Genomic DNA, 13,854 nt, shown 5'->3' with positions numbered 1-13,854 from the left:
CTGCGTATAAGAGCAGGTTTACAGCTTGCACTTTGCATGTGCAGAGTCGTCCTAAAAAAAAACACTAGTCGATTTTTAACGTCAATAAAGCCTAATTTGCGAATCTACGGAAAATATTAATACTACGTAAAAAAAAAGTAATACAGAATAAGACGAAAATTCTGCACGACTTTAAATGAAAGTAATTATTTATAATATTTTACGACTGTGACTTTTTTATCCGGCAATGTATCTATTTCTATGTGAAATAATCAAGGAAATATATAGAAATGATTAATAATGGCCACATTGCCATCGCGCCTCTCGCGAAGCAGTCGATCTCTTTTTTTCTGCGTAAGAGCAGATTTACAGCTTGCACTTTGCATGTGCAGTCGTCCTAAAAAAAAAAAAATACTAGTCGATTTTTAACGTCAATGAAGCCTGATTTGCAAATCTACGGGAAATATTAATACTATGTAAAAAAAAAAGTGATACGGAATAAGACAAAAATTCTGCACGGCTTTAAATGTAGTAGTTATTTATAATATTTTACGACTGTGACTTTTTTATCGTAATCCGGCAATGTATCTATTTCTATGTGAAATAATCAAGGAAATATATAGAAATGATTAATAATGGCCACATTGCCATCGCGCCTCTCGCGAAGCAGTCGATCTCTTTTTTTCTGCGTAAGAGCAGGTTTACAGCTTGCACTTTGCATGTGCAGAGTCGTCCTAAAAAAAAACAGTAGTCGATTTTTAACGTCAATAAAGCCTGATTTGCGAATCTACGGAAAATATTAATACTATGTAAAAAAAAAAAAAAAATGATACAGAGTAAGACGAAAATTCTGAAATAACGCACGACTCTAAATGAAAGTAGTTATTTAGAATATTTTACGACTGTAACTTTCTTATCGTAATCCGGCAATCTATCTATTTCCATGCTGAAATAATCAAGGAAATGATTAATAATGGCCACATCGCTATCGCGCCCCTCGCGAAGCAGTCGATCTCTTTTTTTTCTGCATAAGAGCAGGTTTACAGCTTGCTGCACTTTGCATGTGCAGAGTCGTCCTCGCATCGCCCCTGCGGATCTCCGGAAGATCGCTTGATAATGCGAGAGGCACGACGACGGGGCCGCTTCGATTTGGAGTGATCTTATCGAAACTGTTCTCCCGTAGACACCGGAAATTATTAGGCGCGGCCAATAAACGATTTGACACTTATAATTGCACTAAACGTTTGCACTCGTAGGGATGCACACGTTGCGCATTGCGAAGAAAAATATCGCGTTCACGATTGATGCAACTGCAATTTCCCTCTCGATGTCGATCTCTTTCCGAGATTTGAGACTCTTCATCATTCGATAATTGATTTTCATAGTTTATTGCGTTTCAATAAGATTTTCTTTTTATATTTTTTAGGACTGAGAAAGCTACGTAATTGAATACATAATTTCTCTCTGGAAAAAATGCATGTCTATGTGAATTCCTTATCATCGACATCTGCGATGTTGATAGTTCCTCAGTTCTAAGCGATAAATGAAATTAAACAATTGTGATGAATTGAGCTTCAGAAATTCAATCAGATAAAATTTATTAATTTTTTATTAACTGCTTCGACTTTAATTTGGCTTAACAAAATAAGATGTATTTACAACAAGTGTTATTTAATATAATTCAAATTTAAAAGAAACAAAAAAGAAATAGTAATATCAAATTCAATTCTTAAAGCAAAATTGACTTTAAATTGATAGGAATCATTGGCGAATATTACTAAAACAGTCATAGTTATAAGTTAAATTATTTTCTATTTGCGTATATTTTTACGCGGGCTAGGCTAAAGTTCTGACAATTATAATATAGAACATAAATGTGTATTGTCACGTGACGGAAACTAGCTGCTGGAGATGCTCCGCGCGAACAAGCAGATACATATATCGAAGACAGCTCGCCAGTAATAAGCATATCTCGTATATAAGAATTATGAAATGCTACTAAGACGAGATATCCGCTAGTTATTATTGACTGTTACTCTCGCGATGATTGTAGAGCTCGTGGACTTTTCAGAATGCGATGTACGGAAATGCACGACTGCCGGCCCATTACTCGCACGAATGAAATGCGTAATGGGTATAATAGCATTCAAGATTCACTTAAACCAGTTTTCGCGAATAGCATAAACCAACTGTGATTGCTAAGACCAAATAGATATTCGTCGCGAATTTGTCGGCCAAATCGGCACGTATACGCATACATATCCATTGTATGTGCAAAATTAGCATTCGTTTTAGCCATATAATTGTATAAATTTATTTCCCTTATTGCTAAGTGAATCTAAAATAAATTTCTAGAAAAATAATTGAAGACCCCACAATGTAAGAATAGAAGAGATAAATCGATGATTTATAAGCTCATTTAAAAATTTTATTTATTTTTCGTATTTAAGATTTATTCCGATTTATTTTTCGTATTTAAGATAAAATGTGAATTTATTTCATTTTTGCTTTCTATACAATCTGTGTATAATTACTTGAAATAATAAACGCGCATTATGTTTCTCCGATTACCGATTATCAGATTCAGTAGTCTCGAACAGCGAAAAAGCGTCGAAGGAAAAATTGAGAAACGTGCAGAAGTAATTGTATTTTTCGAAGCTCTGAGATGTTTTGTAAAATGGCTAGTACTTAAACGATTTTACAGTAATACAGTAAAGATAGTGACTATCCGATACCCGCCACTTTGAATGCTTGCTTTTTCTTTTTAAATTCTTCCGTGGAAAATGGTTATGGCAAATAGGCGGGCAAGTACGAGTCAATGCGACGTATCATTAGGGGAAAAAGGACGTACTCCCTTCTCGTGATTTTCCGAGAATAGAGAACGTTTGCGAGCTTGCATTTGTGTTGCCGAGAAATTGGTCCATAATTATCAAAAAAGTAGTGAGTTCATAGATTGTCATTGCAATATGCAGGTATCAGGATGTTTGATATGCCCTCATTGGAATTAATTTCAGACGAAGAAAAGATACTTAAAAAATACCTTCGGGTTTATTATCTAATTATTATCTATTATCTAATTTATATTTATTCACGATTTTTGTTGTGCTTATAATTATTATTTAGAAAAATTTCTTAAATCTTTTTTCTTCATATTTGCGTTATAATTACTTAAATTTTCTTTTTGTTTGTAAAAAAAAAAACAAGGAAGGTAAATTACGTACACGGAAGGAACGATTTTGTTGAAAGGTCTAAAAATTTTACTAAATACAGATCTGAAAATAATTCTTGTTTAATTATCAAAATAATTGATTGGAAAATTAAAAATTATAAGCATAATTGCTATAAAACGTTTTGATATTTTAACAATTATTGTGACTTTTCAATAAAATTATTTTGATTAATAAACAAAAATTATTTTCAAATCTGGATCCAACAAAATTGTTCTTTCCGTGTAAGTATTTAAACTAATTATCAGAAAAATTAATGCATACATAATAGGAAAGATAAACGAGTTTCATGCCAATGTAAAACTAAAAAGATATCAAATTCATTATGTTAACGATCTAACCATCAATTACAACGTCTCAATAAACTCGTCGTTACATAGTGAAGGAAAGAAGAAGTGCGGTGCCGAGCAAATAAATCCGCGGTGCGCTTTACATGTCGCGTGAAGAATTGCAATGTCTCAGCTTCTTGCTAATAAACAGGATGAAATTTTTGCGTTAAGTACCTCGCGACGTAAAGTTATCTCGCGCATTTCATCGTACACAACATGCGCGCGGGAAGAAATAAATTCGTCTCGCAACGAGGTGCAATGAGAAAAACACTAAAATGAAAGTGATAAAAAACGCATAATTAAGTCAACATTAGCAGCAGTATTCGCGCTGTTACTTCTGTCCATTTGCAAAATTATGATAAAGGATAAAGAAATGAAACAAGAAATTAGCTTCCGAATGAAGATTGCCGCGTCTCGTTAAATGTCTCAAGTTCTTTTTCGACGAGTTCAAAGTAATGCATTCACATGATTGATCACGATAAATCTTCGCGTAATCACGACAAAGCACTTTCCTCTTTCTTTCTTCGTTTTTGTGTTTATAAATTAAAAAATGGTCGATGAAAAACCGATTGATTTTTAGACATTTTCACAAAAAAGTGAAACAGATTTTCGTTCAAATAATAATGCACGTATTAATTTGTTAAACTATTAACTATATATCTTGTATATATAGATTTTTTTGGAACATTCAATATATTTACTCCATAAATAAAAGTAGTAAGTATGAATTAATGTTTTTCCTAAAAATGAATGACAAAAATTTCTTGTTTATTCAGTTTTATAAAAGAATTCCTAAAAGGAAAATTGTGACCCGATTACCTCAATTGAGTTATGATTGATTTTCATATCCGCAGAGGGAATTGCGTTACGCTAAATTATACCGTACGAAAATTGACGCGGTAAATTGGCCCGCTGATTATCTCGCATTCCTGTTGATAAGATCTTTCCGAATTTATGCATAATCGTTGCATAAAGCTTAGCAACTTACGGTGTTTGGAGATCCGGCAACTAATAAAAAGTGTTGACCCTCGGCGGTTACCGCGCCTTGGTGTATACGATGCGTTGGAAACGATGATCTGCAAAAGAGAGCAAATAATCTTGTTAAATGCGTTATAATACTTATACCGACTGAAAAGAAAAGATTATAAAAGCATGTAGCATTTTTTAAACCTACACCTTGCAGATTCTGCTTATTTCTACTTTTTTTTGCTTGATTCAATTATTTCAATAATAACGATAAAACTTAATCGATTCAATCTGTTTAAAATTTACTTGTCAAGAAATATAGTTTTCACGTACTTCACTGTACACATGTATTGCAATCGACGAAGAGTTACAAGCGATAAGTGCATTACTTCGCCGGGGGGATTGGTCACGCTTCGTTTCACCGCGAAGACAGCTGCCCGAGCTTGATGGTTATTGTTTAAGCAAACGGACAGTTGGAAATAACCACAGGGCAATTCGTATTATGTGTGCGCGCGAAAGTCTAAAAGTACTTGGATTAAAGTCTAGTAACCAGTTGATATGACACGCGACATCATCGCGGGCGCTAGTATATGATTGCTTTTGTTACAAGAAATTCTTTGATTTTTAATTCATTAATGTAATCTATATGTTTGTTTGGGATACTGAAATGATTCGCAGGATTCCACTTTTAGAAAATTGCTAAGAACCATGCCACTCGCGTGTTGCTTTATTGCCGCCATATACAATACTATACTTATTAGTTATTACATTCTTCTTCTTCGAGAGCGCGCTAGCGCCGGTCTTCTTCCTTGCGAACGCTCATGCATCAAAAACAAAAGCGAATTATTGCTCGCTCGCAAGCACATCCATTATTTCCGCACGCGCGCAAACGCACTTAAAAACTCTAAAGTGAGCTTTACGAACAATAATGTTATATAAAATTAATCATTAATGATATCATTTCATACATTTATTTGTACCAATTATATTATATTTAATTTTATGAAATTATTTAATTTTTTGAAAGATACATGTATTTCATTTGAAGTTGTTAATAATTTGGCCTATTCAAAACAGCGGATTGATCGGCTTTGATCTAAGCATTTGTATATGTAAATCGAGGACCCCGTAAATACGATTAAGAAAATTCTTAGAAAGAACATCGCATATCGAGATGAGTATCGGTTACTCACGAGGTTACGGCCGATTTCCACGAGAAACGCGGGCTTCGGCTAATTATCTTAAACACTTAATTTGTACCCCGTGGAATTCGAGGCCCTTCTCGCCGCTGCAGCTTCAAAGGCGGATCTCGGCGAATGGAAATCGGAGGTGGTATGGAAATCGCGTAGCGAAGAGATGGCCGCGGAGATTGGGTTGTATAATGCTTAACTGGGAGTTTAGTTACACGTGCGGGTGATTATTCGAGATGTCGGATCACGCTTTCAGTGACCTCTTTAATCATACCGGTAGCCCTTGAACTAGGAATTATAATTATTGCAAGAAGTGCAATGCGATTTTCTCTCGCAATGTGCAAAAATATGCGCACATTTTAGGAAAAGAAAATAAAATAGGCAGAATGAAAAGAAATGTCATAATCATAATCCACAATTATAACGATTATTATTCTGAAATTAGTTACAGTCTGAAATTAAAACGATTATTATTCTGAAATTAGTTATAGTCTGAAATTAAAACGATTATTATTCTGAAATTAGTTATAGTCTGAAATTAAAAATATCAAACTTTATACGTGAAAAGAGATCAGTTGATTTTCAATATTTAAAACATGTGAAACATATTTGCGAAGCTTCCGTATGAAATAACGCGCTTGACCTGAGATTCTGCCGCCTACTTCCTGCAGCATCACTTTGAAATCATGGTCCCGCTATGAGCCGAGAGATGCTTATCGATGTCATAAAGTAACCTGCCGCGTGATTTTAAATCGGATTATACCGTCATTCCCACGCAACCAATGCAAATCAATGCACAACATCCGGCACGAGGTTGCTGGTATTGAACAACCATTTCCCTCCATTCGATCCACCCTCCAGTCAATCGCAAGGCGGAATACGGCGATTCTCTGCTATACATTTATTCGAGAATATTGTGGGACTGCATTGCATTTAAGAAAGACCATTGAACACTAACCAGTTGCACAACACTATCGTATTATTTCACATTTTAAAAAACAAAAATTAACTTTTTTATTTGCTAATTTTTAAAGGAACTTATTATTATAATAAAAAGAACTCTGACAATTAATCGATAATAAAATAAGTTTTGACAAATTTTTCAGTCAGAAATTTTCTAAAGTCTTTTGAATTGGAATTTATTTTCGGAAATCTTATAAGAATCTAAAATCTTATAAGAATCTACAATGTTTCAAAAATTTTAATGAATTTTATTGAATATCACCGCTTAAATCAATTTTGATTGAAAAAAATTGTTTCTTATATAATTTTCGTATAATAAAAGCGTGTATAGTTGATACTAGATTTTCAGACTTCTATTTTTCACATTTAATCGTCAAAATTCTTTTCAAAATAAATCAAAAACTTTAGAATTCTTTAAGGAAGAACCGGTAAACTTCATCAGTTGTATCAAAATTCTGAAAATGGAGTGTTAACTGCGCGGAGGTTGTAGATATCCATTTTCCAATCCGCAAGCCCCGTAATTCGTTCACCCTGCGGCCTCCTGCTCGTCTCAACCGGCTATTCGCATGAAAGGCCTCATAATACCTGGAGGTGGTACAAAAAGGGAGGTGCGAACATCAAGCGGTCTCATTTACTTTTATTTTAACGACACTCGATTGGGTTAAGTGTATCTCGTTGCAAGACGTTGCGACACGAGCAATATCATTTTAATTTTTATAAGAAATTTATGGCATATTATACATAAATTATTATTTGATAATTTATAGGGAATATTGTTTCTACGCAAGAGTGTTCACTTTATTTATTTTTGATATTAAAAGATCAAAAATAAGAATTCAAAAAATATAAAAATAACGTTCTAGACGTCTTACGCTTAATTTGTTCGCCCAGTCCGAACGGGCTTTCTGCTAACGGAAATTCCGTGAAAGTATTACTTTAGTACCGATTTTCAGTGTCGTAATGATTTCCACGATTGATTCGACGTTTTCTCGACGCTGCTCGTCAATTCGTCCCTATCCTTTCGATCTCGCGAAGTGTGAGAAACTCCACCTCGAAGTGGCGAAGAAAATGGCAGAGTTACGAGCGTAACGAGGCGAGCCGGTCGCCCACGCAATCGATAAGTAGAGCTGCCGTAGGGTATCCCTTGATGAGACGCGATTCCGTACCAACCTTTACCCATCTTGCGATAGATAGAAAGACGTATATAAATTAACACGCGGCCGAGGCGAGAGCCGAGCACGGGAAATAAGCGGGAGCGGTTATGGCGGCTCGGTGAATATCCAGAGAGAGAGAGAGAGAGAGAGCAACTCAAGTCCTCTTTCTTCCCGCGATCGGACCGGGGATCGGACGACTCACGATTCAATAAAACTGAACGAGCCGAATAAATAGCGATAAAGCTCGCTGAAGGTTTTGTTCTCGCCTGTTCTGAATTTTATTGTTAGTGTCCGATTGGCGTTTACTCCTCTTTCCTGCGCGACGCGTAACGCACGTAAAACTGAAAGTCTGAAGATAAGTGTCGATAAAGTAATATTTATTATATGTACTTTGTTAGGTTGAAGGCAAATGTGTCACGTTTACTAAAATACAATGTCTATATAAAAATCCATCTTTTATTTTTTTTTATATAGATATACCCTTTATATAGATATACCCTTTTGCGAAATTTATTTCACGCGTCTTCTTCAATTTACTTGTTGCTTCCGCGAGAAATAAAAGAAGATACGAAATGACGTGAGCTAAATGTAGAGTATTTGCGGAAATATCTTCAGACTACTATTTCCGAAGTCGTAACTATTGGACTCGATATACGAGACAACGGCATATAACTCTTTGCCGGTCGAGTTATTTTCGCTCTTTAGCATAGTATGCGCTGTTTGTTTGAATTAAGATGGAACTCCGTTCTGCTTAGTTTGGGATAAAGTGGAATAAGCCATTGCTAAGGCGATAAGAAAATATAAAGTGTCGGCCAATAATAGCGTGAATCTACGAAAAATACACGGAGAGAATTTTTTTTTAATTTACCCTGCAAATCATGTTAATTATGAGACAATATAGTATTTAGGCAAATTTTACTGTGCACTACAATAAGATTTCGAAGTAAAATTTATTGTAGTGCACAGTAAAATTTACCTAAATACTATATTGTCTCACAATTAATATGATTTTCAGGGTAAATTTTAAAAGAAAATTCTCTCCGTGTAGAGTTCGAAATCGATAAGCAGCTTCAATTTCTCCTTTCGGTTTAATATTTCTCATATTTTATTACAATGAAACCGTTCGATTTTATATTATAAGTATTTTCATGTTAAATTCGTTTCTTTCCCGAAATAAAAAATATGATTGGTACTCAATGATTTTTGTAAAGAAATCCGAACAAAAGAATTAAATTTTATATAAACTTATAATGTTTTCAGTAATATTTAAAATCCGCTTTTGAAATTTTATCAAGCGTGAGAATTTAAAGACAAGGTTTCTTAGATAGTTCTGTTCTGGATTCTTTGTATGATAATTACGTAATAAAAGTTTTAAGACGATCGCATTCATATATAGTCAATAGTGTCACGCGCGCAGTCTGGAATCTCGCGTTGGTCATCGAAAACGATTCACGGATCTTGTTCTCAGACGTGGAGCAACGTCAAACAACAGCAGGGGGGGTGTTTCTTGTAGCTCGGCCGGCTTTCAAGTTTAATTAGCTGCCGGCCTTATCGAGAAACAGGGTGTCGCACATAAATACAGTCCGGGCGACTCTCCGGACTCCGTTGATCCCGGGGTGAGTCGATTCTCGGGTTTTCCTCTCGCCGCGAAGCAAGCGCCTCTTCTATTTTTTTTTTTTAACGATTTCGGCGCGCACATGTGCTTCTTTCACATGACGATCGGTCGATGGAAAACTGATGTTTCTCGCTCTCTGTCAGTCAGTCGTGTCATCGGTAGACACGTAAATTCTAGAGATATCCCAAAGGGTCTCATTAACATGTGCTCCGTTACATAGAGATGTTTTCACACTGCCTTCGTGTAATTTACGACTTACAAAATGTCTGAGAAAGAACCGCTTTCCGTTTTATAGAAATTTGTCATTCTATTTGAAACTTGCAGGAAATATTAATTTTTGAAAATATTTGTGTAGGTTTCCACTTAACAACGAAAATATAATAATTATATCAAAAAATAAAAGTTGGATAAAAATTTTCGAAATATTTATAAACATACAAACGGATAATTATTCTTTTAAAGCGAAAAAGAATAATGTAATAACCACTTAAGAATAAAACTTAGAAATTTATTACCGTTCTTATTAATTGATACGAATGTCTGCTGGTAATTTGAACAAATTTTATCAGTGGAAACGCCAGTAGAATTTACCGGCGAGTTAATACCTCATCTGAGTAGTTATAAAATAGAAATATTTTTAAATGTCAAGTTAAAAACACATAGGTATGAGATAAGAGGTAATAAATAAAAGTATCTTGTATCTTCGTAGCCATATCTCCGGCAGCAGGTTTTAGTCGAATGTATCTATCTTCAGCTATGTTTTTACGCACATAAAACACGCATGTAACATGCTTGTAATCGAGATGCATCTGGATCCATAAATTATATCCCGAATCAGGTACTTTCTTTCTTCAAAAAAATATTCTCTCGAATAACGCGGATATGCATGTTAAATACATATCAACAGGTGATAATCTCAAAATTCATTTCGTATCAGTATTCAGATCAAAGCTCATTCCATTAAAATCTGTTTCAACAAGATGTTGAATACACATTTCCATATTTCTACATAATACTGAAATAAACGTAACAGGATGATGATGATGATGACGCGACCCAGGCAGCATTCACAGACTTGTCGAAGTCTCCGCGTTCGATTCATCGGGATGAAAGATTAATCCGTGAGAGCCGTTTTTTTCCCCGCCCATCGCGGGTCCAGTTCGGGATGAAGTTCGATATTTTATCAGCATCCAATCTGGGTGTATTCTCGTTAAAATCGGACACGGCGCTCGTCCTCGTCTGGCCTCGTCGTACATCAGGCCCATGCGCGCACCCACAAGCTTTCCCCCTCCCCTTCGCTTCCCCTTGCCCACCGTTCACACACGAACACACGTAACTTCTTTCTTTCGGATCGTCTTCTTCTCGTGACTGGTCGTTACAACATAATTCAAGTCGCCGACACGAGCACAAATATTATGATAGACGGCTGTTTATGCGCCGCGCATAGGTCTGTGTCGGAAGGTGGAAGAACGTGGAGGAAGAAGATGGAGGAACAGAGGGTGAGAGAGAGAGATTCACTCTCTCGAGTTCCATTCCCGTCCCGTTGGGGCCAAAGAGACAAACTCGGGGATTCCTCTTGTCGTGGCGGCGGCGATTGGTGGCTCGTGGGTGACCGGTGGGCGTTCGAAAGAATGCCTCTAAATAATCCTACGGAAATGAACACGCCTTGAGAGCACTCGTGGCCGTAACTCTCACCCCCAGAACTCCCAAATTTTCACCTTATTATCTAAAAGTCACGGCAATAAGAATTATTGCATACGAACGAAATTATGAATCTCGATCTGATCGATCATGATGATATTCATGAAACTGATAGGCAGAAACCGATAGATATATTAAAAGTCTAATAGAATTTATGGCAGTTATATACAAAAACGATTCAAGTGAAGTAATTCTCCGATATATCGTAATTAATAATCGTACAATTTATTACAATTTTCTTGTATTATTATAATTTATTTAAATAGATAAATATATTTTGTAATAAATTTAGCAGACGATTTTTAATGAATAAATTCATTATTCGAAAATCATCTCAATATGTATGAAAAAAAAATGTTAATCATTTCACTTCTTTGCATGCCAAATACACGGGAAAGGAAAAACTGCAGAATTTATACAATATTGTTGCAGCGACAGGACATACATCACGTCCACGCGACAAAACATATACGTGCAAAACTAACATACGAGTCCTTAATAACAATATCGAATTAATCCTTCGGAGTCGTTTTAGCACGTTACACGCGAATACCAATTCCGACACCTCGCAGCGGGATACTCGTCAGAATCCACCCGCCGGCCGAAGTTAAAGAGACAATTCGACAGACGGGAGATTACCCGACGCGCCGCGCCACTAAAGAACCACTGGCGCTCTCCCCCTCCGGTAATGTGTCTTCTCGCGTGGTAGACACCGACGTCGTATTTCGCGTGCTTTACGAGCGCAGCTTCTTGACATCGTCGAAACAAGAATATACTCCGTGACCCGGGGCCCCCGAACCAGCCACGACCAATGCGCAGCCACGAACAGCCCCGGACGAACAGAACCCGTAAATCCGCTCGTTCGTATATATTTGGTGAACGATCAGTATATAATTTTGCGCCTCGTTTTAACTTCACAAGAGGACTTTCAAAGAGACGGATTATATACTAAATTGGCATAATCATCTATCGTGACTAAACATCATTACGATGAATTATATTCTAAATAAACAGAAATATCGACAAATTTCTATATAATAAATTTCTAATGTATAATGAAAAATATCAATACAGAATTATAACATATTACACTGTTAAATCTATAGTGTCAAATTTAATGAACTTATTTGAGTCGCCACTGCTGCTACTTAATAAATAGTTATTTTTAATTCATCGTAATGAATTATATTCTATATTATTAAAAACTATTTACTGTTATTTGAACGTAAAAAATGCGCAATAATTTATGATTCGCTATTGAAATAACCAACGCGTGTCAAATCTCGAAAAGACGAACAAGAAAGTTATAACAGACTTTTAGAAATCACACGTGGAATGTATGGGATCTTCCACCGCGGTGAAAGATCGCTTAGTAATAAAAATTAACGCTATTAACGCCTCGGAACCGTTCCTACGTGATATAAATCCGGCAATATCGCAAGTAGCGTGACTACAACGTATATAAACGAAATTAAAGATTCAATCCCGTGATTTACGATTATTGGCGCGGCGCGTGTAATCGTCCCTACCTTCGAATCGATACTTAATAACGCAATTAATTCGCTAATTGGATTAGGCGCAACGCACTTCTTCATTGATATATAACGATATAATACCGTAGCGCGATTAGAATATCGTAGACAATTCTGGCGGTATCTTTACCAAAATCAGGGATCGGATGCTGCGGACATAATATATCCATGTCTTTCGGTTAGCTTTGATCATTTTGCCTAGGATGAGATTAGACATTTATTTTGAAAAAGAGAAATGTAGTAGACACTGTCATAAGAGATTCAGTGGTCTAAACACCACGATTTTATCACAATTATAACAAAATATCGAAGAAATATTAAAGAATTTGTATAACAAAATTGTTTAAAGTTATCAACGAAATGAAATCTTATCACGTACAAAATTTATACCTAGTTTGTTTACATGACAAATGTGATCTTTCATCGTGTTCCTTTCGCTAACTGTATTGGCATGTGTGATTACTCGTGATTTTATTGCGGCCAACGGCGGCATGAATAATTTAACGCGGCGTATTAATCTTGCACCGAGAAATTTGTCCTAAGTACTGATAATAGTGTCCCATTACAAACGACATAAAGAACGATCGGCGGCACTTCTAAGGCCCTTCGAATAACTGCAGGGTTCCATGTGTGTACGTGCAAATATGCGCGCACAACCGATGACTCTTAGCTCTGCAATTACGCGATAAAGGATTGTATGTAATTCATTATCACGAGGCGACCCTAATTATTATCGTCAACTCGATTGCACCTCGTTAATTGCGCGGAGACGAACAAAGCACCTGCTGGTTGCTCTCTCTCTCTCTCTCTCTCTCTCTCTCTCTCTCTCGCTCTTTCGTTCTCGATCTCTTTCTCTCTCGCTCTTCCTCTCTCCACCCTCGACGTTTATTTCGTGCCGTTTCAACCAACGTCGCGGACCGCGAACTGCTACCCTTTCCTTGCTTTCTACTTTGAGAAAAGCCACCGTCCGAATGCGAATGTGCATTCTTCATGCTTTAACCGGTCTTACTTAAGTCGGTGGTACTGTAGCCTATTTTAGTGGGCTAGAGATCCATAAGGAGCCAAAAAGAAAAAGAACTAGTCTTAGTGTTTTATTTGAATATATCTATCGTTGCGATGTTGGAAAGTTTGAGCCATCTTTTTTGAGCGTGCCCTTTAATACATCCGACGTTCATAGATTGATATTCATGATTTATAA

At 36.2% G+C, this 13,854-nt stretch overlaps 1 protein-coding gene across 1 annotated transcript in view; it reads left to right on the top strand.

The window, feature by feature from the left end:
• The window catches only part of LOC105453283, a 101,305-nt gene that overhangs the window by 83,725 nt on the left and 3,726 nt on the right, over positions 1-13,854 (top strand). Inside the window, exon 3 of the mRNA XM_011695089.1 lies at positions 5,804-5,813. Coding sequence (XP_011693391.1) covers positions 5,804-5,813 — 10 coding nt within the window. The remainder of the gene's footprint in view (positions 1-5,803; positions 5,814-13,854) is intronic.

This window comes from Wasmannia auropunctata, unplaced genomic scaffold (genome assembly GCF_000956235.1).
Source record: "Wasmannia auropunctata unplaced genomic scaffold, wasmannia.A_1.0 LD336000.1, whole genome shotgun sequence".
NCBI lineage: Eukaryota > Metazoa > Arthropoda > Insecta > Hymenoptera > Formicidae > Wasmannia > Wasmannia auropunctata.
Note: the sequence above shows the minus strand (reverse complement) of the source record. Positions and strands in the feature narration are given on the sequence as shown.